Here is a 25133-nt window from a genome sequence, read left to right as displayed (position 1 = left end):
TTTTTTATTTTCCTAGTTCCTCAAATGTTTCTGCCGTAATGCGAACGTCTTAGGAAGAAATGTTTTAATACAACAGGCTATTTAATGTTCTATAAAGTTCTAGAATATCAAATGAGGTCATAACTCTAGAAATTAATAATAACAATCAAGTAGATCAATGTTGCACCCTAATGAATACGTTTTCTCGCTTTGAATCTTCTGAATAATATTTCTGAAGCTCTGGCGTTGCATATGTGCTGATATCTCAATTTCGATATGATATTGATAAGACCACTATTCCTCCCACTTCCGCCATATACAGTGCTTATGTTTTATCTTTTCACGTTGACAGAAGTAGAGTGGAAGCGGCAGTGCACAACGCAGCTGCTCACACGTCGCACTGAGCTCTCAGTTGAGTCGAGAACACGTGAGATACACCGTAGAAGAGACAGTTTTTTTTCTTTTCTTTCTTTTTTGCAAATGTTAACGTGCTAAAAATGCTTATCTTCTGAAAGACGATGTTGAATTGTGAAAAGATAAAATGTATGCACTATATATTGTTAATATTATAAAATCAAAGTGGAATTCTTTTCATCGATATTAGTTTTGAAACTGAATATGAACATAGTGTTCAGCTTATAATAAATACCGATAACAGTTACAATATTGCGTATTAAAATAGCTGTACTAAGAATAATATGAATTCCCAAATTATTTATTTATACTGTATATCGATGTTGTTCAGGTAAAAGGGCTTATGCCAAAAAAAATTTTTTTTTTCAGAAACAGTATAATAATTAAATTTTAACACTTTTTATTAGTTACTTTATATGAAGGAATGTAAATATAATTGTCAAAAAACAAATCTTCACTATTTGTAACAAAATTTTAACCAATTACAGCAAAAAAGCCACATTAAAAAATCAGGGTTAAGCCTCTTACCTAACACCATCCGTTTGCTGACAGATTAGTGTTCTATGTTACTAGTCAGCGATGTAAGCAATAGAGGGGAAAGGAACTGGCCACCCTTCCCCATTATCTCCTGGCTCAGTTGTTTCATGAATGATGCCTTATTGGTGTCACTTATGAGGTTCCAACAAGTCTTTTTACTGCTGAATAAACCTATTGACTCTTAGATTCATGTTTTCTGGATTGAAACTTCTATAAAGTGATAGGATGGGGAAGGGTTTCTACAGCATTTGAAAACTGATTGAACTTAGAAGTTCTCTGTTGTACCAGAATACCCAAAATGGATCCCCTTGCGCTCGTGGCACTCGGAGGAAGAACTGGGGTTGGCTTGGCAGCTGGATATGCGATCATAGAAATCACGTATGTAATAACATTAATTGCTTTGTATTGTGTCTGAATGTCTTACACCTCTCAAATGAAGACGTTTGGTTATTAATTGTGTGCTGGTACTTCCTTTGGGAACTGTATTCGTGTCCCATCTTCAGAGAAGTACTCAGGGTGATTCAAAGACTTTTGTGAAATGTTACGTGGTGAAAGATATGGCTATTTAGAACATAAAATAAAAATGGCTTTAAACACACGGCATCCTTTCATAGATGCAATGTTTTGAAGTGTAATTTGAAACGCAGTGATATTATAGGCCTAATTCGATTTATATTACATGGGGTTGCTGTTACTTATTCATTAATTGGGGTTGTAATAACATCAGAACAACATTATCATTAAATAATTTCTTATTGGCAGTTAGAAAGTACCCGTTCGTTCCAGCAGTGTAATTTCACTATTTATTATAATGCGAAGTCTTGTTGTTTTTGAATATCTGTTCATAAGTGTGTTCCATCCACAGCGACATTCATGTGTAAATGAATATATGACGTATGGCCGGTAAAGAGAGGATGCTATACACTTATTATAATTGTCTTCGTATCTTAGAATACTTCGACTTTACTGTTCTCCAACCAGGAGATTAACCGTGAAAGGAATGTGCTTACTATTGCGTCATCTATTGGAGCGAAGTAGCTAGATAATATTACCGTTATAACGTCAGTTTAAAAAAACATGCGCTCTCCTGCATATGTTATTTCCTGTATGTAGGGATTAAAAGACCAGGAAATTAACCGTGATCTAGTTTTGTACTGTTCTCCAACCAGGAGATCAACCGTGAAAGGAATGTGCTTACTATTGTGTCATCTATTGGAGCGAAGTAGATAATATTATCGTTATAACGTCAGTTTAAAAACCATGCGCTCTCCTGCATATGTTATTTCCTGTATGGAGGGATTAAAAGACCAGGAGATAACAGTGATCTAATTTTGTAAGTAGGGTAGTATAAATATGTGTGTAACAATGTTATTGTTTGTGCTGTGAGAGCGAGCCAATAGAGATACGAGTACCCACGTGTGTGACCTTATGACATCTTATGACATCAACATTCATTCACAGCATTACCCCGCTGCGTTTCATTCCGCAAAGACTTTCTCGTGGTTGGAGCACAGTAACTAGGGTAGTATAAATATGTGTGTATCAGTGTTATCGTTTGTGCTTTGAGAGTTATCCAATGGAGATGCGTCTACCCACGTGTGTGACCTTATGACATCAACATTAATTCATAGCATCACCCCGCTGCGTCTCATTCCCCTGAGACTTTCTCCTGGTTGGAGTACAGTAGTTATTTCGCAAACTATTCCAAATAATAGATTTTGTTTATTTTCATTCTTTATTCCAAAACACGTTATGTTTCATCACACAACATTTCACAAGTACGGTACCTTTTGATTCACCTGATGATCAACCTACTTATTCGGGCTGGAATACCCAAAAATATTCTGAACACAAAGTAAAACTGTAAAATCTTATGCTTTAATAATTTATTAATTGTTATTGATTGATAGATTCTTTGTTCAGATACACGTAGGAAGAAGTATGCAATAAAGTTCACGTTTACAGCTTGATTCAGGGATTTTGGCCCCTGAAATAGTCAGTAGATAGACTGAGAGCAAGTTACTCATCACTGTTAGCGGGCCGGGTCACACAGGTCAGGCTGCGCCGTCATAACATCTAACACTTCCTTCTTATCATGTCGCGGTACACTCCGTCTTAAAACACAATATTATTCCAAACGTCCTGTTACTAACCACTACGTCTGTTTACTAAACAATGTCTTCTTGACATGAGTGTCCCTCGCCTTCGAGCATAGATATTATTTTCATTCTTCCTCTTTCCTCTTCCCTGCCCATGCCCATTTGTGATTAAATTTCTTTCTTATGACGCAACACACAGCTCGCTCACTAGCCAAACAACCAAGGACAGGGGCCATTAACGCTGAATCGAGCTGTATATCCTATTGAGTGATATATTATACATTATATTGGGCCTAACTCATTTTTGTCAAGTTATTTTTCTTTGGAATTTATTTAGCTTAATAAAAGTGTTCTAGTTTTATAAAGATATAAATACATTGATATAAATTCAACTTTATTTGCTTTGCAAACAGTGGGTTACACAATCCCACATACATTTCTTGCTATAAAAATCTGTATTAGAATATTATATTCTGGAAACATCTGAGCTTTGTTTACGCCCTATAATTTTAGAAAACTGTATTATATGAAAGAAGCATGTGCAGTAATATGAATTCAATTATTTCTCTCTTAAGGCACTAAACTGGACATTGACTGGATGACTGAAAATGAGCTTCACTTTTTTCATAATCTTTCAGACGTGAATGTGTTGTGCCTGCACTACAAGAAGCGTGGAGATGGATTATGTCCAAGCTGTCGACCATTCCTCAGTGCGTCTTTATAGAAGGAGTGCCTGAGGTCGGTGATACTGTATACAGACAACAGGTTCTGCGCCGTTCAAACAAGCCATATAAGTTCAAGTACAGCCATCCTACTGAGTTTATCACAGGAATTGCGTGCGTTCCTTTGAATGATAAAGTCCAGTCACCCGAGACTGAGATAGTTACAGGTGGTATTAATTTCAAAGAAGTAGTCATCTGTTTAACTCCTGTTAAAGAAGGTGATTGGGGATGTTCGGTTGCTATTTGTGGATCTAAGAAGGATCCTGGCGAACGAAGGTCATCATCATCATCTGATCTTGCTATATTTAATGCAAGACCTGCAGGAAATCCAGCTCAACGTCTTTTCCAGCTGCCTGCTCCATGAACGAAACGTGTGTGTCTACTTCGAGAGCAGACTATTCAAAAAATTATTTTTCAGACTTCCGCGTGAACGTCTAGTGGTGAACTAACAAACAGTAAGAAATGATTCTGTCTTTAAGAAGAATATTGCACAAAGAATTACATTGCAATCTAAGTACGATAGCTGTCGACAAGGATTGGATTTTACTCAAGTTGTGCATTTATAGTTAATAGGCTATATATTTTTGTATGTTTTTTAATAATTAACAATCAACTTTCTACTTGTATTTACTAACTACAAATTATAGATACACGAGCGAATAGGGATTATATAGAATGAGCACTGAGCGAATTTTCCTGTTCGGTTTTTTCTGTGCGCATGCGTTCCGTCGGCGTTTAGTTCCACTTTCAAATGCTAGAGGATAGTGTAATCGAGCATACGCTAGAGTTCCTAGATAATAATTGAATATAAGACTTGAGACACAGGATCCAAACATCGCCTACCTTGTTGCATAATCCAGTAACGGCCTTGTTTCCAATAAATTCAAATTAACAACTTTTCCTTATTTCTCAGTGATAAACTAGCTGTAATAATAATGTTTATGTTTTATATGTAATAAATTATATTATTAAATATACAATAAGCTACGTTAAAAATTTATGTATCAAATTGGTTTAATATTTGTATAGGCCTACAGTATATAAGTGTATCGTTTTACTTCTCATAGGAGTTTTGTTTTTCCATTGTCAGTGGTATCACAGTCTAGTATATATAGTCACGAAGCTTGAGTTGTGAGGGAGCTAAGAACAATAGACTGTGCCGGTACTATTTCGCATTGTCTTTAATGAGGCGAGAGTAGCGATCCTAGTGTTTAGCAACTATCTATGGATGAATATTTACTACGTATTGAGCTTCTGACTGCATATCATTACATATTTTAATTGTTGATGTGATCAACGTCTCAACTCTCATTTTAAAGTAACTGTAGATTCTAGAAATTAAAGATAATGACGGATTTATTATTTCACCGGTCGAATTTATTTTGAGTACATAATGTATCTAGATTTATTAATTGTATGTCTTATATTTCCGTTGTGTCGACTGTTAGCTGGTGTGATGTCAATGCCAACTCTTGGGGAAAAAGCAGAATCTCACGTTCAGCTGGTTTGAAGGTCATTGGAATCAGTCACTGCTACATCAAAGGTACCGACGCGAAGTGTTCATACTTATAATTCCCTATATGCTGGGTACACTCTCTGTTTTCTCTTTAATTGTGTGTTAAAACTGTTAGTATTGGATGTACTGTCAGATCAACAAGCTACAAAGTCATTAAACGCTTTTAATTAAAAAAAAAATGTGTGAGTCTTATCTTTTATCTCTTTTTCATCACTATTTGTTGTTAGCAATGATGAGAATTGCAAACCAAGACTGCGATAAAATTTCTATACACAACTTTCCATATTTGTTTAATTCATAATAAGATAAAATATTAAATAGGTATAAGAAAAGGAAACAAAATCTGTCGGTTGTATTAGTAGGGGAGAGTTGGGTAGTATCGGACATCGGGTAATATCGGACAGTGAGTTTCTTTCATCTACCGCCAGATAATAGTACCTGAATAACATGGTTACGTTTCTGTAATGTCGCATACAGAAAACGTAACCATGTCATTCAGGTACTATCATCTGGTGGTAGATGAAAGAAACGCACTGTTCGATATTACCCGATGTCCGATACTACCCAACTCTCCCCTATAACTTGTACCAAATATTCTTCTTGATCTGTATTTTACAATATAATTATTGTAATACAAGTGCAGAACGACTCTATTGCAAAATGGGCATGGAAGTTGGAGTACGAGCTAAGCGAGTAGTACTCCAATCATACGAATTTTGCAATTACCATTTTTGCAACTGTGTTACACGCTATTTTTTCCAGGGAAATTGATAGAATTAAAGAGACCAGGAAAAAATTTATGCAAGACAAACTGACAGTCTTCGTATTCTATGGCGAAACGCGTATATTTTAAGATTCGTTTCCAGAAGGTTGTGATCTAGTGAGTTGGTTAGGATACAAGATTAATTGAGGGGTTCAGCGCAACAGTGGTCTAAGCCACTTTTTTAAATTTAGAAAAAGCAAGTTGAAGTTATATGTATTTATAAGTGATATTTTTGGGGGAAAAATTACATGCTTCCTAACAAGCTATATAATGGTGGATTGGTCTATTCCACTTCGTAGGATGATAGTTCACGTCAGAATCAACAGAAGGCTCAATATTTAATTTTTCGCATTGAGGAGGGTTAGACCATTGTTGCGCTGACTCCCTCAATTCGATGGTGTTTGGGTAAAGCGAGATTTCATAAAAATGAGTTTGGGAGATGTCATAAAAATGAGTTTTGAGTTAAATGAAAATGAAACATCAGACCCTTATTGCAAATAATTTTCTACACAAATAAAACACATCAAATACTAGAATTGTTTGGTTTTTGCTTACTCATTTGTGGAATTTAACTTGGGTATTCCTCTGGGGAACAGAAGCCCACTTGCACAGAAAATGACTTAACCCCCTTTACCTGAACACCAACGAATTATATCGTAACACATAATACAAAACAAACATATCTAAATTGCATGCATAACTTTTAGCTGCAACTTCCGAACGCCCGATATCTTTGCCAGAACAAAGCAAATTCATTTATTTATGCATTGTTTTCTTCTGATTCGTCTCTAATTCTTATCCTGAGGCAAAGGAAAAGAGAAGTATCAACAAGTTGTTGTTTAATCAACTGTCCGAAGACAGATATGAACCCCACAAGTGATACCAACATGGCACCACTTATGAGGAAACTAGGCCAGGAGATAATGAGGTATGGCGGCCAGTTCCTTTCCTCCCCCATTGCATACATCGCTGATTAGCGACATATTCCACTAATCAGACTTCAGATGTATACAAACAGTATTGTTATTCCTCTGACACTTCGCCAAATGAGATGTACTGCCTGATAATAGATGTACACTAGTGGCAAAAAAAAATCGACCCACCCTTGTAGCTGATTTCAGAGCCTTGTTCACAGTGACAGCACGATAGACTGATAACTGAGACTTTCGTGGTTCGAATGCTGCCTGGGAAGAAAACTTTTGTTTGTTCCTTATTCATATTTACTCCCAATACTTTTCGATTGCTGGTAAAATTCATGTTCTGGGAATAAGTTAATTAAGTAGTAAAATATCGCTGCAATCGAAAAGTATTGGGAATCAATTTGAATAAGGAACAAAAAAAAAAGTTTGCTTTCCTTCCAGGATTCCAACCACGAAATTCTTAGTTACCAGTCTATCGTGCCCTGGAGTGAACAAGGCTCTGTAATCAGCTACAAGGGCCGGTCCGTTTTTTTTTTTTTTGCCACTACTGTATATTTTTTTATTTTAGTTGGTTATTTTACGGCGCTTTATCAACATCTTAGGTTATTTAGCGTCTGAATGAGATGAAGGTGATAATGCTGGTGAAATGAGTCCGGAGTCCAACACCGAAAGTTACCCAGCATTTGCTCATTTTGGGTTGAGGGAAAACCCCGGAAAAACCTCAACCAGGTAACTTGTCCCGACCGGGAATCGAACCCGGGCCACCTGGTTTCGCGGCTAGACGCGCTAACCTTTACTCCACAGGTGTGGACACTACTGTATATGTCAGCCAGAATCTCAATCAGAGGTAATATCAACAAGTAATGAATGTTAATTGATTAGGTACTTAGTCTTTAAATTTTAATATTCATTTTTCCAAAGCGCCATATTATGTGTTCATAGAATGTTCTTTACCATTTCTTTGATTTTGTTTTCTGTTGAGTTCTATAATATTTTGTGGGAGTTTGTTTATTGTATAGAATACATTGGAGCCTGTGATGCACAGAACTTCTGGTAAGCTTGTGGTGATTGAAATCAATATAGGATGTTCTGGTTTTAGAGTCATAATACATTGAATTTCTTTTATAGGAACTTATGTTATTATGAACAAATCATACTGTCTCTAAAATGTAGGATGTAGGTAAAATTCAGAGTTTTCTCAATTTATCTTTCTGTTCGAATAGGAATCCTCGATTTTGATGACGATCCCCAAGTAATTATGCCGTATGAAATTCCGATTGTACACAGGAAAGTACTGTTTTTAATAGTTCCACGGGTGATATTTTAGCGAGGACCCTAAAAGCATAACATAACATAATATGATATGTAACCGGCTTAACTTTTCTGAAAGGAAGACGATCGATAATCTTTTATAGAATATCTATAGTATGTTAAAGTAGCAATGACTTTAGAATATTTTTTTCATAGATGAGAAATGGAACTTGGAGGGGGAGTAAGGATTGGAGTTAATCTTATTTCTAATGCCATATTTTCAGTTTCCATTTAGTTACTTTGTTGTTGGCTAGAGACAGCTGTTTAGTACGTCAAAACATGAAATAAAAACTACTATAATTATTATTATTATTATTATTATTATTATTATTATTATTATTATTATTATTATTTACTTGTTTCCGCTCATGTTTATATCAGCGCTCTTACACAACACCACAGTATTATTAAAACTCAATCCATGGCCGCTACATACACTTTTAACACAACTAGGTCTCTCCATTTCAGCTACTAATAAACAAGACATGAATCGACTTACGAAATTGTAATGAAATGGTCCTATACCACTTCCCAGTAATAATTATTAAGATAAAGATATTTTCCCTTCCTCCTTCCGTGGATTTCACTTGTTGATATAACATGTTCGAATATTGTTGTCACCGGGGCAAAAGACAAACGAAAAGGGGGTCAACAGCTTCTGTTGCCGTCCCTGGAGCCGGCGCCTATGTTCCTTTATGAAATCCATGGACATATTAGTTACAATACTCAATTCCATTTCTTCCTTACTGATATACAGTGCTCAAAGAAACTGTTGCATATTATTTTATTGAAAATTGATGAATATTATTGAGCAAACAAATAAATGTTCATATTTCTTCATAAGTTTGTTATACAATAATATGCAACAATTTCTTTGGGCACTTTATTATTCTCTACCGTTCACTAAAAATAAGTTAACATTATTTTGTAAGGACTTTCCACATACAAGGACTTCAAGAACAGGATTACAGATTTGGGAGTAAGTATGTAGTATTCATTATTATCATTATTCTGATTTTACAGTTCTTCTCTTATCCATATTTCCCATTCTGTCCGATTTTCCCCACTCTCAATCTTCTAAGACTCTTTTCGTCATGTACACTCCTCAACCTCTTTCCTGAATAATCTTCTCGGTCCTTTTTCCTTTCTCTAGTGGGATTTCACTCAGGACTGTTTATCCACCGGTTTCCTTTTGTTTTTCTGTCGTGGCCATACCGAAGTAATCTCTTTTCTGCTATATACAATAAAACATCTTTATCTGCTTCCATTTGCCTTCGAATTTCCTCTTAATCTCCGCATATGATCCGTGTATCTTAATGCTATCGCCTAATATCTTCTTCTGTCTCGAACTTTTCTTCCATTTACCATTCCTTCCAGTGCTTCCTTCAATAGGCCAGTGGTCCAACCAGTTTCATTTGCTCCTTCTGATCAGTTTCAACATTATTCTTTCTTCACCCACTCTTTCCAGCAGTTTTATTTCTTATTCTGTCTGTCCATTCTACACGCTCCATTCTTATCCATAGGCTGTCCATATTTCAAATGCTTCCAGTCGTTTCTCTTCACTTCGTCATAATGCCTTTGTTTCTGCCCCATATAATGTCTTAGTTCTTTTTCCATAACGTGTTCCTTTTTCTGTTCAAAGCTTTCTTTGCAATTATTGCTCTTCTCCTTGTGGCTTACTAGCAACATCTCATGTTATTATTTATAGTACATCCTAAATAAAGTCTTATTTGGAATTCGCACGCTAACCTTCTTCATTTTTTCTTCCGATGATCATGGTCTTTCTCTTGTTTGCACTATTATATTATATATAACAATTAAACATTACTTCCTTGTGAATCTCACTGTTATAATTAATAATTTGCATTATGTTTCAGTGCCATTTATTTCGCCGTGCCAATTTTGAAGATAGTATTTTAAACTGGTGAATATGGCTTTGCAACGTATAGCTGATACCGGTGCACTGACACTGTTTGGAGGAGTTGGAAAGATTGGAGAAATAGTGTATGTATTCACCATATGGTTTAAAACACAAATTGCACAAAAGGTGATCGATTACGGTATTTATCAATTTTACGGAATAGAAACCGTGAATTAGAACGTAAATGTTTGCGTCTAACTTGTACAGATTCACCTGCAACACAGCGCACCATACATATGAGTAATTGTTAACTTGTCATAATAATTATCATTAACTTCCGACTAGACGCATTCCCCAACCCGCGCTGGATGACTGCGCTAAGGTTCGCGGAGCATCCAGGTTTCGAGCAAGCAACCCTACACGTCCTGGGCGATAGGAGAATACTATGGAATGAAGATGTGGCTAAACTATGTTGATGCCTGACTTGGAATAATGGGAAACCTTTGAGAGCAAACCCTGCTGTGATCTTGTCCGCCATAAGTGTCACTGTGAATTTTTCACTGAAAAATCCCAGGCCTATCTGGGGCTAGAACTCGGACCGTATAATTAATAGGCTAATGGCCTAGACCACGCAGCTACTGCAGGATTCATATAGTGAGTTTAGTTTGGCTGATGGTATTATGCTATTTTCTGGAGTTATAAGCCAATTTAAAGTCCACCTTTATGTTGTCTTTGATAAGTTTCAAGCACACTTTTTACACAGCATAAACACAAATGGAAACGAGAGAAAAATATGCATCTGTTATCTTCATCCTTCTTACAACTTATTTCTATGAATTATGCACTGTACAGTACAGTGTTGCCAACTCACAATTCCATTTACCGCTGCACAAGCTTAAAAAGCCGCTAAACTGTAGTTAAAAAAAACTCCAAATTTTACTTAACACATCACTTCCAAATTTGAAATAGAAAATATACAGTTTTAGGAACTGGAGGATTTTATATAAATATAGACGAAATTATGGAAAATGTGTATCACTTTGTAAGCTCTATGTTCTATGCAAAATCGTCTTCATCTCGTAGAATTCTACGCTGCATATTTCTTCAAAATTGAATGAAGTACATAGATCAAGAATATACTGGATACTTCGGAAATAATCACATTCACAATCACAACAGTCGGTTCGAAATCTGATTTCACACTGAGCAGGCACGTCCTGCCAACAATGAGTCTGGTTTTAAGTTTTAAGTATGTATTACATAAACTATAATGCGGAATGATAAATTAAATAGTATATCATATAGGTTATCATAAAGGAAAATAATAATTCAGTTCTCTTTATGCTAAAATACACCAATTCATTTACAAAAACAATGCACACAATATATTAAGAGTTTAATGAATTCGGCATTGTACAGCAACAATGGATGAGGCAGGAAATGGACATGATTGAACCAAATCGAGTTGACACAAAACGTTGATATTTTATACTATCACAATAGAAAAATGTGATAATACCATACAACACTCTGGTTTATGATTAACTAACATTGTTGTCCGTAAGTGCATACAAAAACAATTCTAGACTAACATCTTTACAGAAAAAGAAGAACTTAAAATATCATCTCCCTCTACCGGAAAAAAAAAACGCCAAATAAATAGCTAGCCGCTGACGGTAAAATTCTGTAGCTGGTCATAGTCCTGAAAACACCAGATTTAGCTACAAAACCGCTCACTTGGCCACACTGATACAGTATAGCAGTGATGTGAACGGATTGATAATAAACATAAATAGGCATATAATGTTTACATATTTTTGCACGCTAATGTTTTTTTTTTTTAATACCACTATTGTTGAAAGGCCTTGTGACTTCGATTTACAACACTCACTTGGTTGCTATAGCCAGGCAACAAGCGTTTCAAAACGCGCAGAAACATAGTGCTCCTACCGATCGTCTGATCGGAGGGGGGGGGGATAAGTAATTTGACTTGAGTCTGTGGAAGAGTGCGGATCTTATCCTGTAAAGAATGGTTTACTCTGTCCAAATAGTGTAATATAGTTTTATTCTGTTCCTACTGCGTTGGCGTATTTCAGGACAATCTTAAGTGTATGATGGTTTACCTCTCCGTTACACTTCTCGTTATCAGTTAATGGTGTGAAAGAATGACATAATGCGCGACGAAAGAATGGAATTGTTATGTTTAGTCTCTTGCCACACTATAGACAAACAATTATTGTTATAACTCATAGCATGTTTAGTGCTGTCTTAGGACATGAGAATACTAAGGCTGTATGTGCAGATTTTTCAGGAGCCAATAAATGACAGTAAATTTTCCGTCACTCCTCAATATTTATGTCCACGGACTTATCAGAATCATCGCTTTCAATCTTAGCTGCTGTGATGTATCGGATGTATTATATCACCAACTTTTACTAATCTCTTTAGAAAAATAATATTCCCTTGAATGTAGGCCCTATAATAGTTACATTGACTAAAATGGTGCAACATTAACAAACTATATTCTTGGGGTTACTTACTTGTAGTTATGTGTTGACCTACAATGAAACAATACGCAAAGCTCTTGAAAAAAACTCTAAATTTATTCTCTATTTTCGGTGCAAAAAATATTTACAATTATACAGTATTTGCAATTCTAAAACTATGATCGTGCAAAATTAGTATCCAATACATATGTGTTACGTGCATAATAGAATCTCGGAAATAGGAAAAAAAATTGCTCGATTCCGTTATAATGCACTTAGTACCCTTGTATCTGATTGTACTATGAAGGGATCTTATGTAGATATAGTTCATGTGTTGAGTTATATAGTAGTTTAACTGTTATTTTTTTTCAGATGCGCATTTGTGACAGATGCGTTTAAAAGTGCCTGGAATTGGCTGCGTAGCTGGTTTCATACTATTCCGCAGAATGTTTTTATCGAAGGAACTCCTGATGTCGGAAATGAAGTATATAAAATGCTAGTCAGAAGAACAACAAGGTCGCCGTATACGTTCTCCCACAAACTGAGAAGTGGTCAAATAATCACAGGAATTTCATGCGTTCCAGTAAGCGATGATATTCAGTCTCCAGAAGCAGAAGTGGTTCAAGGCGGAATAAACTATAATGAAGTTAGAATTTGCCTTACCCCGGTAGAAAGTGGCGAATGGGGTTGCACTGTTTGCATCTGCGGAGTTCCTGAGTAATGAACACAGAAACTATTTCCTTTTTGTGGTTCCGCATTTTCTGTGCCATACTGAGGTTTCTATTTCATGGTATCGTCTTATGTTTCAAATGACATGAAAATTTGTTTTTGTGCCAAGATCTTTTAACTGTCTTTGGTCACACTTTAAAGACATTGCGTGAATAGAAGTATGGCTGATTTGCGTTCTTGATTTGAAAGAAGTTTGGGAAAAGTTTGTGAAATGTTTTTAAGAGTGTATTTTTCGTACATGAATTTTGTAAATTACATATAGGTAATATACAAGATGAAAGTGTCTTATTATGAACTTTAAAATCTACAAAATTTGGACATATTTTGAATAAATTCTACTATATATTATCTTTAATGTTGATATTGAAAATTGTTTAAAATATGCATAGATTTCTAACAATGCAACATGAAACGACATCAATTATAAAATGTATGCAAAAATACAATTCAGTGCATTTATATGTTCAGTTTTGGATATCTGCGTCTCATATTTTCCATTGGATATTTCCACGAAGAGTGTTCAAGAAAGATACTCCCTCCGTTCCTAAATATGGTAGGCCTATAGTAACAGACAAAATAAGTTTGATTATTGCAAGTGCATGCTCAAAATGTTTCGCGGTGTGGTATTCTGTTCAGTAGTGAAGCTACTATCAGACAATGCAGTTATGAATGTTTCCAGTCTTCTTTAGTGCATCAAAACCAAAGTATTTAAATACTTCATTATGGACAGACATAAAATTGGCACCTGCTGTGATGTCCCTGTTGCAGAAAACGTAACGCTAAACCAGTCAATTATGAATAGAACATCTAAGACACAACAGTTGTATAAAAACGATTTGTAATTTATTGCAGTTTTATGTTAATTTGCTTCTCTCAAAACAATGTTTGTTTTCTCTTTTATTAATTTGACATCACACAGAATGAAATGTACTTTATTTATTTGTTTTTCTTGTGTTAATTTATCAAGGAAATAAGTATCTAGAAGATGTATTAAAGTTACATTATATTACTGAGAACTTTAACAAGTGTATACCATATTTTGTAACTGAATAAATGACATCTTTCTATACCATATTTTGGAACAGAGGGAATATCTTCTATTTTACATTAGTAACAAATTGAAAGTACAATATGATTCATTGCCCTGGTATTACAAGTGTTAGGTCTTGTTATTTACTTCCCTACACATTCAGATTCCACTATTTCACGAAATGCAGTGCACTCAGAGAAATAGTGATTATCCTGTACATCTTAATTTAAGATTTCTTTTTGTACTTTGAGTGCAAGTCATCTGAACGTCAGTGACCATGTCAAACTCTAGGTTAGTTTTAAGAAATGTTCTTTATCTTTCCTGAGTATGATATCTTGAAATAGTACATGCTCATTTTGATGTAAGCATTTACATTTACGTTTTGAAACATTTTATTGACAATGTAATGCATTGTGTCTTAGTATAAATAAATTTCGTTGTAATGTGTAATGTAAACGTTATTTAACACATTTGTCCTTTTCATACTTTTTTTTTCAATGCAATTAACAGTTGAATATCCCAAGTCGTCCGGAAGAAATGTCAAAGGGAAGTGAAATAGGGAGAGACATAGCCTACGATAAGGATGCCGTTTGTCACCTACCCTGTTCAACATCTACTTGGAGGATTTAGTGAAGAACTGTTGTCAGAAATTGGGAGAGGTGATTAGTATGAGGAAGAAGAATAAACTACATAAGATTTGCTGATTACATGGCGTTGTTAGCGGAAGAGGAGACGATATTAAGGGGTATCATACAAAGTACTTCACTAGTCTCTTCCTTAGTTCTTTCTCCAGAGGTCTGCAGAAGGTGCTCCTTTTTCTATTAAAAGCTTCCTTTGCCATTGCTATCTTCCTTTTGACTTCCTGGCAGCAGCTCATGATGTTGCTTATAGTACTACCCATGTATTTGAAGCTGTCCATTTGCTGTACTGCCTCATTTAGAATTCACACGTTTACCTTGTTCATTTTTCTTCTGATAACCATGATCTTCGTCTTATTTGCATTCTGTGAGGCAGAAACATGGATATTATGACGAAGTGAAGAGAAGCGACTAGAAGCATTTGAAATGTGGATATGGAGAAAAATGGACCATGTGTAATGGACAGACAGAATAAAAATGAAGCGATGTTGTAAAGGTGGGTGAAGAAAAAATGACGCTGAAACCGATCAGAAAGAGAAAAAGAAACCGGTTGAGTCACTGGCTGAGAAGAAACTGCCTACTGAAGGATGCACTGGAAGGATTGGTGAACGGGAGAAGAGCTCGGGGCAGAAGAAGATATCATATGATAGGCGACATTAAGATAAATAGATCATATGAGGAGACAAAGAGGAAGGCTGAAGGTAGGAAAGATTGGAGAAAACTGGCTTTGCCCTTGGGTAGAAAACTATGAATGAATGAATGATCAGTTTTTTTTATCAAACGGAGATAAAGAACATGAGTTTAATCTACATGCAGAGGAACATCTTTTCAAGACGAGAAACTTTCAAGTAACAATAGTTTTGTTTGTACTTAGTGCTGTATATTCACGTTATAATTCTAGGAAAATATTTTTACTGCCTAATTTTACAAAGAATTAGTCCTACGTTCATAGACATCTATGACGTAGTACAGAGGGCGGCCACTAGAGGGAACCCAAGAGGTGAAACTAAACCGAGAGGATTCGATCCGACACCAGGATGGGAATCCGGTGTGGCTTAGTGGATAAAGCATCAGCACGTAGAGCTAAAAACCCGGGTTCAAATCCCGGTACCGGAGAGAATTTTTCTCCGTTCCACTACTCTTTCATCGTACGATGACGCAGAATATCTCCATGGAAACACCATATGTAAGCTTACTTCGGTACATTAAAATAATATATATGTGATTTCTTGGTTTTATAGCTAGGCTATTTATTTTCTGGTACTAAACATTTGTTGTATTTCATTATTTATTATTTATTTCATATATCCTTATAATTTATTAATTTTTTTTTCTCTAAACAAAATGCGAGTATTTAATTTCTCATAATATACGTAAGTTTTAGGGGTTGTATTATGTGGGCGTACGTAAAAATACGTTGAATCATTTGTCATTTTGTAGCAATTAGGATCGTATACCTGTTCAATTTATACATTCCTGGACTGCTGTTACATACAGTAGTCATATTTGCTATAGAAGTATGTTGTAAATTGGGCACATTTATGTATTTCTATTTCCATGAACTCGTATACATTTCGCAAATGGCTGTGAATTGCCTTAGGACACAATATGGCTGCGAGTAAACATTGTGTCATTTTAGAGAAGGACAAGGTCACCACTATCATCTCATCGTCTCGCTATCTACTGAGCATAGCTAGTTACGTATTCACCTGCACACGACTGAAGAGGTACCAGTAGGTGTTCTGTACTGCGTGCTATAATGCACAGAATGAAGAAAGAAGAATTCGACGAAGTGGACGAAATGCATGGCCGTGCTATGTGCAGAAGCAGACGAAGAGGAATGTTTATAAAACTGTTAACCTTTATATTTCATTCCTTGTAAGTAATTTCCATTGAAGTTATCATTTATTTTACGTCACTTAAGTGCTGCGTGTGCCTATGATAACTTGAATACCTGTGAGCCGATATTAACGAAACACGGTACACGGATTATTTGAGGATTTATTTACGTGAAGAGGCACAAAAATTTTCAGAAAACGAAAGTTTTGTCACTATTATGTTTTCACTAGCAAAAATAGAAGTGAACAAAAATGTTACTGCAGGTTGACAGTGGTTTTAACAACATAAATAACTTGTATGAAATGCATTTTCTTTCACCAGTTTCTGTAAAAAATATTTCTTCGGTGTATGGAAAAATATGTTAAGGGAGTCCACACCTGTGGAGTAACGGTTAGCGCGTCTGGCCGCGAAACCAGGTGGCCCGGGTTCGATTCCCGTTTGGGGCAAGTTATCTGGTTGAGGTTTTTCCGGGTTTTCCCTCAACCCAATATGAGCAAATGTTGGGTAACTTTCGGTGCTGGACCCCGGACTCATTTCACCTTCATCTCATTCGGACGCTAAATAACCTAAGCTGTTGATAAAGCGTCGTAAAATAACCTACTAAAAATATGTTAAGGGGTATACAAATTTTCATAAAACTTGGAATTTTTCACCATTTGGTTTTCACTAGGAAAAATAGAAGTGAACAAACTTTTTTTCTGCAGTCTGACAGTGATTTCAACAACATAAATAACTTATAAGAAAAGTGTTTTCTTTTATAATTTAGAAAAGTGTTTTCTTTTATAATTTTCTATAAAAAATAGTTGAATGGTATATGGAAAATTACGTAAAGAGACACAGAAATTTTCAGAAAACGGTGGATTTTTTACTATTAAGTTTTCACTAGCAAAAATAGCCTGAAGTGAACAAAAATTTTGCTGCAGTTTGACAGTGATTTAAACACAATAAATAACTTATAGGAAAGACATTCCCTTTTATCAGATTTTATATAAATATTTCATCAGTTTATATAAAAAACTGTAGGATGCAAGTACAATTTAGAGCTCTTCAGACTCAATTGCCATCTTACAATTTCTCAGGTGTCGTAAAAACATAATATTCTACAACGTAGTGTATTATCTCAACATTTAAACTTATACGAGTGCCTTGCATGCAATTTATTCTTTTAACTTTAGGCCTATATTAATAATATACGTATACTATAAATTATATGGGCATTAGTGACATTGATATTAAGTACCATATAAACAATTAAAATTAAATAATTATTACCTGAATTCCACATACTTTACAAAAACACATTCAACTTTCATTCTTATAACGGTGGATGTTTCTGACTGTTTTTTTTTTTTTTTACTAGAGTAAATTGCGCGTGTGCTGTCCTCTACATCGCCTATCAAAGAATTTAGCGACTAGTGGTATGGTTGTAGTACATATAAACTCTTGATATCCAGTGATAAATTAATGCACTATCATGAGACGAATAACACTATGGCCTTATCTTATCTAAAATTTAGTTATTTTTTTCAATGTGCGATTGTTAATGTAAGTAGAAGGAAGACGCCATACCTAAGGGATTGTTGGGGTATATCACAAAACAAGTGAGAAATCTGATCAACAAAATTATTTAATGTGCAGTTGGTTTGTTGCTTACATTTGTTAATTCCCTTTTATAGTTGGGAAATTGGATTTTGAATGACCCTTGCAAAATTGGCTCGTCCTCACGTCCAAATTTCACGAGATGATCCCTGCGAGGGGAGTATGGTCCTTCCGGGGTAAGAGGAGAGTAAGCCAGTAACTCAGCGTTTTTGAAGGAACAGGAGAATGAGAGTGGTGTCATTGGCCGGCTGGGACAAACAAGGCTCAGTCAATGGCCGGCCGGTTCAGTGTCGGGGATAGGTTATTTGAATGGGGGAAAAACTCGCATTCCTTGCTCGGATCTTCTCTTGAAATGCGGACTGTATATCTATATGCACAAAATGTCAGAGATTAATGAGTAAGAATCGGTGAGGCATATTGCAATATTTTATAGATATTTTTATAAGTAGTAATAAAAGACAAATATATAAATCAAATTGTTGAACTTTTCTCTGAAAGTAAAACGTATTGAAAAAAATAATTATCATATATGGATCCTAAAATCATTGTACTTCTGTAGTGATTAAAACGACAATAATTAAATTCTATACTTGTATTCATTATTCATTTGGAATGAAAATGTAGTGTTGTATTTATTTTATTTTGTTTACAACAGCACGTTGAGATTTTCAAATATATTTAATAATAATATGGAAAGAGATTGAAAAAGATAATTGAAATAATCCATACTTCATTTTATGTACTGTTATCTTCAAATTTAGCACATTTAGGCGTACGGAAAGTAATTATATGCAAAGTTGAATTGTTTATATGTTATTTAATAACCGAGACTAATTTAAAAAATACATAATATTTTCACTGCAACATTTTGACAAAATTTGTTCTACATATTTATGTGATTTCACTGCACATAAAATCACTTAGAGGCATTGAGAAGTTTGAAATACAGTATAATCTCAGTATTCCATTCCCTTAAGGATTCCAATGAAACTGGTGATGATTCGCTTTCTCTCCTTGCAGTAGATGCTTGTAAAATCATTGTTTTATGTATTATCTTATCTCAAGGTGTGGTTGTGCTATTCTTTCGTCCGATTAACTTACATAATCAGTTGGAGGGGGAGAATGATATAACTTAGTCCTAAGCCACACAGACAAAATTTTACAGGCGAGCGTATTAAAGCTTCAGAGACCTATGCTGTTAGGTGCGACATCATAGTTTCTTCGGTGTACACTTATTTCATTTGTTGAGTAATTTTTATAATATTTTACTAGCAGCTTCCCCATATGTGTAAGAAATGAACTATCACTGAAAAGGATAATTGTTGAAAGTGTGATTTTGGACTATCTCATTCTCACCCCCTTCAATTGCTTGATTTACAATTTTAAAATATGAACACTAATCATATTCGGTACTCTTAGGGCGAAGGTTTGTCCTGTTTGTTGTCACAGTTTTAGAGTAGGCTGAGAAACCCCCTTTAGGTGTCTACATTTGTGGGAGGAAACCAGTGTTTGTAGAAACTTCTCTGAGCAGATTCCAAGATCTTCACGCAAACCTTTAAGAACATTAGATAAAGATCATCATTGCATAACCTGCAGCTTCTTTTACATAGACTTTACTTTTCGGCATTTTAATCCAATTTCGAAGTCTACTGTATGTCTGGTGAAAAAGCCTACTAACACACTCGACAAAGAAAGACGCGACCTGGGAACACCGCAGCAAGCTGCCGTGCCGCCATAAGCCATAAGCCAAGCTGTGTGACGACATACTGACGTCACTAGCACAGTCACGTGACGATGCACTGACAAGTGCTTCTCCCTCATGACATTAATATGAACTAGTATTTAAAAACCTGAATGACAATATTTATCTTTCGCCAGTTTCGCATGTTTCGCGTGTATTTCGTTATTTCGCGACATTTCGCGCTATATGGCTCATTTCGCGCTTATAAATCCGCTGCGAATGGCATATTTTTGCAATAAATACCCAAAAAGGCAAAAATACAGAGTTTACAGGAAATTTCGCGTATATCGCTATTACCATAAATAGGGTCTCCACTTGTTAAGAGAGAAGTTTTATGTGATATTCTTATTGAATTTGGTATTCCCAAGAAACTAGTTCGATTAATTAAAATGTGTCTCAGTGAAACGTACAGCATAGTCCGTGTAGGTCAGTTTCTCTCAAATGCGTTTCCAATTCACTGCGGGCTAAAGCAAGGAGATGCACTATCACCTTTACTTTTTAACTTTGCTCTTGAGTATGCCATTAGGAGAGTCCAGGATAACAGAGAGGGTTTGGAATTGAACGGGTTACATCAGCTGCTTGTCTATGCGGATGACTTAAATATGTTAGGAGAAAATCCACAAACGATTAGGGAGAATACGGGAATTTTACCTGAAGCAAGTAAAGAAATAGGTTTGGAAGTAAATCCTGAAAACACAAAATATAGGATTATGTATGTCTCGTGACCAGAATATTGTACGAAATGGAAATATAAAAATTGGAAATTTATCCTTTGAAGAGGTGGAAAAATGCAAATACCTGGGAGCAACAGTAACAAATATAAATTATACTTGGGAGGAAATTAAACAGAATAAATATGGGAAATGGCTGTTATTATTCGGTTGAGAAGCTTTTATCATCCAGTCTGTTGTCAAAAAATCTGAAAGTTAGAATTTATAAAACAGTTATATTACCGTTGTTCTCTATGGTTGTGAAACTTGACTCTCACTTTGGGAGAGGACCATAGGTTAAGGGTGTTTGAGAATAAGGTGCTTAGAAAAATATTTGGGGCTAAGAGGGATGAAGTTACAGGAGAATGGAGAAAGTTACACAACACAGAACTGCACGCATTGTATTCTTCACCTGACATAATTAGGAACATTAAATCCAGACGTTTGAGATGGGCAGGGGATGTAGCACGTATGGGCGACTCCAGAAATGCATATAGAGTGTTAGTTGGGAGGCCGGAGGGAAAAATACCTTTGGGGAGGCCGAGACGTAGATGGGAAGATAATATTAAAATGGATTTGAGAGAGGTGGGCTATGATGATAGAGACTGGATTAATCTTGCTCAGTATAGGGACCAATGGCGGGCTTATGTGAGGGCGGCAATGAACCTCCGGGTTCCTTAAAAGCTAGTAAGTAAGTAAGGGTTCCTACTTATTATTACCGCTCTTACTAATGGTGCCATTACTACTTCTGCTAATGCTAATGCTACTGCTACTATACTAAAAGCCAGGTTATGAACCGACTAAACCGGAAGCAACGTTCTGTTGCTCTCTTTCTGAGCTCTGTTGCCGCATAGTGGCGCGAGATTCAAAGCGTGTTCAGCGTTTGTCACCGATATGTTTAAAATACCTACTGTGTATAGTTCTCGATAACACTATCCACAATATTAGTAATTAAAATTACTGTTTTTAAGAAAGCACGAGCTAATGACGCTGGTACGAAATGCAACTCGTAATGCACGTGGTACTGCAAATGAACTGGCTACACTGTCTCCGTGATTCCGTTGCCAGATTTTCGTTAGCAGACGACATTTTCCAGTGAGGTCCAATGAAAAGCTCCGTTCTCGTTCTCCCCTCCACCCCCCACACTCAACGTGTCATCATTGCACAGGCTACCCCTCTAACCCGCACTTTCCTCTCGCCCTCCCAACTACTTCCTGTTTAATCGGTTCATAACCTGGCTTTTAGTATAGACTACTACTAGGCCTACCGCTGCTACTACTACAACTACAGTATTACTATCTGTTTATGTGTCGTACTATCTGCATATTGACAAAGGTAACTATGTCTATGTTAACTGTTGCAACATTCCTATCATTTCAGTGCTGAAACGGGTTTGCTTCAGCGAGCCTTCTCTTCAGTGTTCAGGCGAATGAATGGTTGCGACTTGCCACAGTGCTCACACGTGGAAGGAGTCCCGAACTTGGGTACTTTGATATACAAGCAAGAAGTGAATCGTTGGTCAGGAAGCTCCTATACGTTCAGATTCCGCCACCCATCTCATGTGATCACAGGCATTGCGTGTCGTCCTAAAAACAAGCACACTCCGTCTCCCGAAGCCGAAGTACTGGAGGGCGGCATCGGATATGACCACGCAACTATGAAGTTGACGCCCGTGTGTGGGGGACATTGGTCGTGTGTGATAGATATCTTGGGAAACCAGAATTCAGATATTTGCGAGAAATTTACGAAAATATAAACACTCTGGGGTTAAATTCAGTGCAACTTGTATAATGAAACGAAATTACTTCAAAATGAAGTAAGATGAGTGACTTTCATGAAGTTTCACACGACCACCGGCGTGGACTAGCGATTGGCGTCTATGCTGTGGTTGGGCGCATATCTAAGTCCCAGTAGAGCTCATTACCTGGTTTGGTTTTGACGTAGAAGTACTATGTATGGTGGTGGTAAAAATGCACCTTGTCTTCTTTACCTTGTATCCCCTTATCTTCCTCTTCGTGCATTTTCATTGTTCTTCTTGTAGGCCTATTCTCCTTCTACTGCTATTTCCTTTGACTCATTGTATTTTCCTTCTCCTCTTTGTTTTCTTCGTCTTTTCGTTTTCCTTGTATTTCCCTTACTCTTCAAGCATTGCCCTTGTTCTAGTTGTTATATCCTTATTCGCATTGTTATTCCCTTATTCTCCTTGTACTTCTCTTGTTCTTCTTTTATTCCCCTTATTCTCTTTGTTATTCCCTTATTCTACTTGTATTCCCCTTGTTCTTGTCTTCCCATTTTTATTCTTGTCTTTTCTTCTTTTTGTATTCCTCTTCTTCTGTTCCTCTTGTTCTCTTTGCCATCCCCTTGTTCTCCTTATATTCCCTTATACTTCTTGAATTCTCCTTGTTCTCCCCGTATTCCCCTTGTTATCCTTGTTCTGCGCTCTATTCGTCTAGCCTAGAATCCCTCTATAATATTTAAGAAAAGAGTTGAGGCAGAGGAATCAGGCTTGGCCTATCTTAATGCATAATCCATTAAGCACTTAGAATAGATTTGCTTCTAGTAAATAGAAGGCAACAGGTATTCCTTATTCCTCAGTGATGCATTAGCTGTAAAAATACAAAATTATGTACTATAATATAGTGTTTTTCAGAAGTAAGAGAACTTTAATAAAATTGTTCATATTTTATTTTGTGCGAGATCGTGCGTATTTACTTGGTTTCCGCACATAACCAATCCGCGGTAAGTCTAAAATTCCACATTCAGTATTCCCAACATAACAATTTCCCTCTTCTTACCGCTTAAGTGACATATTGATTTTACTGCTTTAGGCTTCTAACATATTATTTTTAGAGACGTTCAATATAGTAATAATTATAAATTGGAAACTTACCACTGCAATTTCACCTAAATTGCACTGTTAATTATTGTTTTTAAATATTTGCAAACATTAAGTAAACTCTACAACTCCACTAAAGTTACTGGATTCGTGATGCAAGTAACATTAAGGAAGCCGTGAAAAAATCAACAAGATTCTAGATGCCCATGTTATTACTGCAATATGTTATATAAATAAATTGTTAAAATATTAAAATGAAAAATAAATCATTACATAACCTTACCGTTTGTTTTAAATTCGCATTTATGGACTGGGGAAAAAAAAAAAGACAGACGTATATCACGACTTGCTGGAGTATAGCAAACACAGAAAACATTTTAAAGCAACAATGTTGAAGATAGATATTTTTGTTTTACAAATTTACCGTCATTGAACAGAAACCAAGATGGAGATTTCATTGCAACTAATTAGAAATTCCTCTTTCAGGTATGTAATAAACGATCTTCGCACAAAATAGTGTACGATACACGAACGGTATGTTTTCTTTCAATTCTCGGAAATTAAAAAAGCTCAACTACGTTTCGCTTTTTCAATATTTTCCTCGAACATGAAAACTTCAACATACCGCTCTTGTAACGTATATTACTATTTTGTACAATCTTAAAAATTCTGGCACTGGCATATTACACTTTTGTATCAACTTTTGAATCCCTGTGTTGTAGAAGGTGCCACTTAGGTTCGGAACCAGTGTGTGACAGCCGTCTGAACCTCTCTAATGATCCCACGATAAGACAAATGTCTCAATTTCGATGGAGAATATGTTGAAAAATAGCTCAACAGTTGCTGTATCTGTTCCAATAATTTTTTCTATTGAAATTGTGTTTACTTTATGTAAGCGGCTTCAGGGAAACTTATTTTTACGGCTCTCGTGATTGCGCTCGAGTGGCCAAAAGTTGTGTAAGCGCTTGTTTTGACATTAACTTGGTGGAAGGAAAAAAAATTACTTTTTTTATCTGCCCCCATGGGAATGTTTGCTTGTGAGTTCATCGCTCGCAGTGGTTGCATTGCCTAGGTAGGGGCGGGCACAGAAGACCAATAACGTACTGTACTACACAGTAACGTACAAACGTATAAACTGATCTTTGATTGGCTAATAGTTTTTACCCCTATTTATGAAAAACGAAGGGACTCCACTGTATTTTTTATATCACGTAAGCGGTGGTCTTTACGTCTGTAGCGCGTGAATGTAAAGGCCAATAGAACGCCTTGCGGAATAATGTTAGCTATCACGTGCTTCACTTTTGCGGTGGCTGATTGGTCAGACCTCCCGCCTGTCACGCAGGCGGTCCGATTTCGAGATGAGATCCGGAACTTTTCATTGAAGAATCCATAATGGAACTTGT

At 36.0% G+C, this 25133-nt stretch overlaps 1 protein-coding gene and 1 long non-coding RNA gene across 8 annotated transcripts in view; both read left to right on the top strand.

The window, feature by feature from the left end:
- LOC138694734 (uncharacterized) overlaps window positions 1-14817 on the top strand; it is a 30643-nt gene extending 15826 nt beyond the window's left edge. For 3 of the 7 annotated variants that reach the window (XM_069818731.1, XM_069818730.1, XM_069818732.1), the window contains 2 exons: window positions 1219-1308; window positions 3668-5446. In XM_069818731.1, the coding sequence (XP_069674832.1) occupies window positions 1219-1308; window positions 3668-4115 (538 nt within the window). In that variant the 3' untranslated portion in view covers window positions 4116-5446. Of the gene's footprint in view, window positions 1-1199; window positions 1309-3667; window positions 5447-10138; window positions 10266-12980 lie in introns of those variants that run through there. The other 4 variants (XR_011331007.1, XR_011331006.1, XM_069818733.1 and 1 more) reach the window with 3 other exon arrangements.
- Window positions 14818-16670: 1853 nt separating this feature from the next.
- Window positions 16671-24012, top strand: LOC138694732 (uncharacterized). The gene is made up of 2 exons (XR_011331005.1): window positions 16671-16883; window positions 22275-24012. It is a non-coding gene; the product is annotated as an uncharacterized lncRNA (long non-coding RNA).
- Window positions 24013-25133: the final 1121 nt, after the last annotated feature.

This window comes from Periplaneta americana, chromosome 2 (assembly GCF_040183065.1).
Source record: "Periplaneta americana isolate PAMFEO1 chromosome 2, P.americana_PAMFEO1_priV1, whole genome shotgun sequence".
Taxonomy (NCBI): domain Eukaryota; kingdom Metazoa; phylum Arthropoda; class Insecta; order Blattodea; family Blattidae; genus Periplaneta; species Periplaneta americana.
The sequence above is the reverse complement of the archived record's forward strand: the minus strand, read 5'-3'. Positions and strand labels throughout refer to the sequence as shown.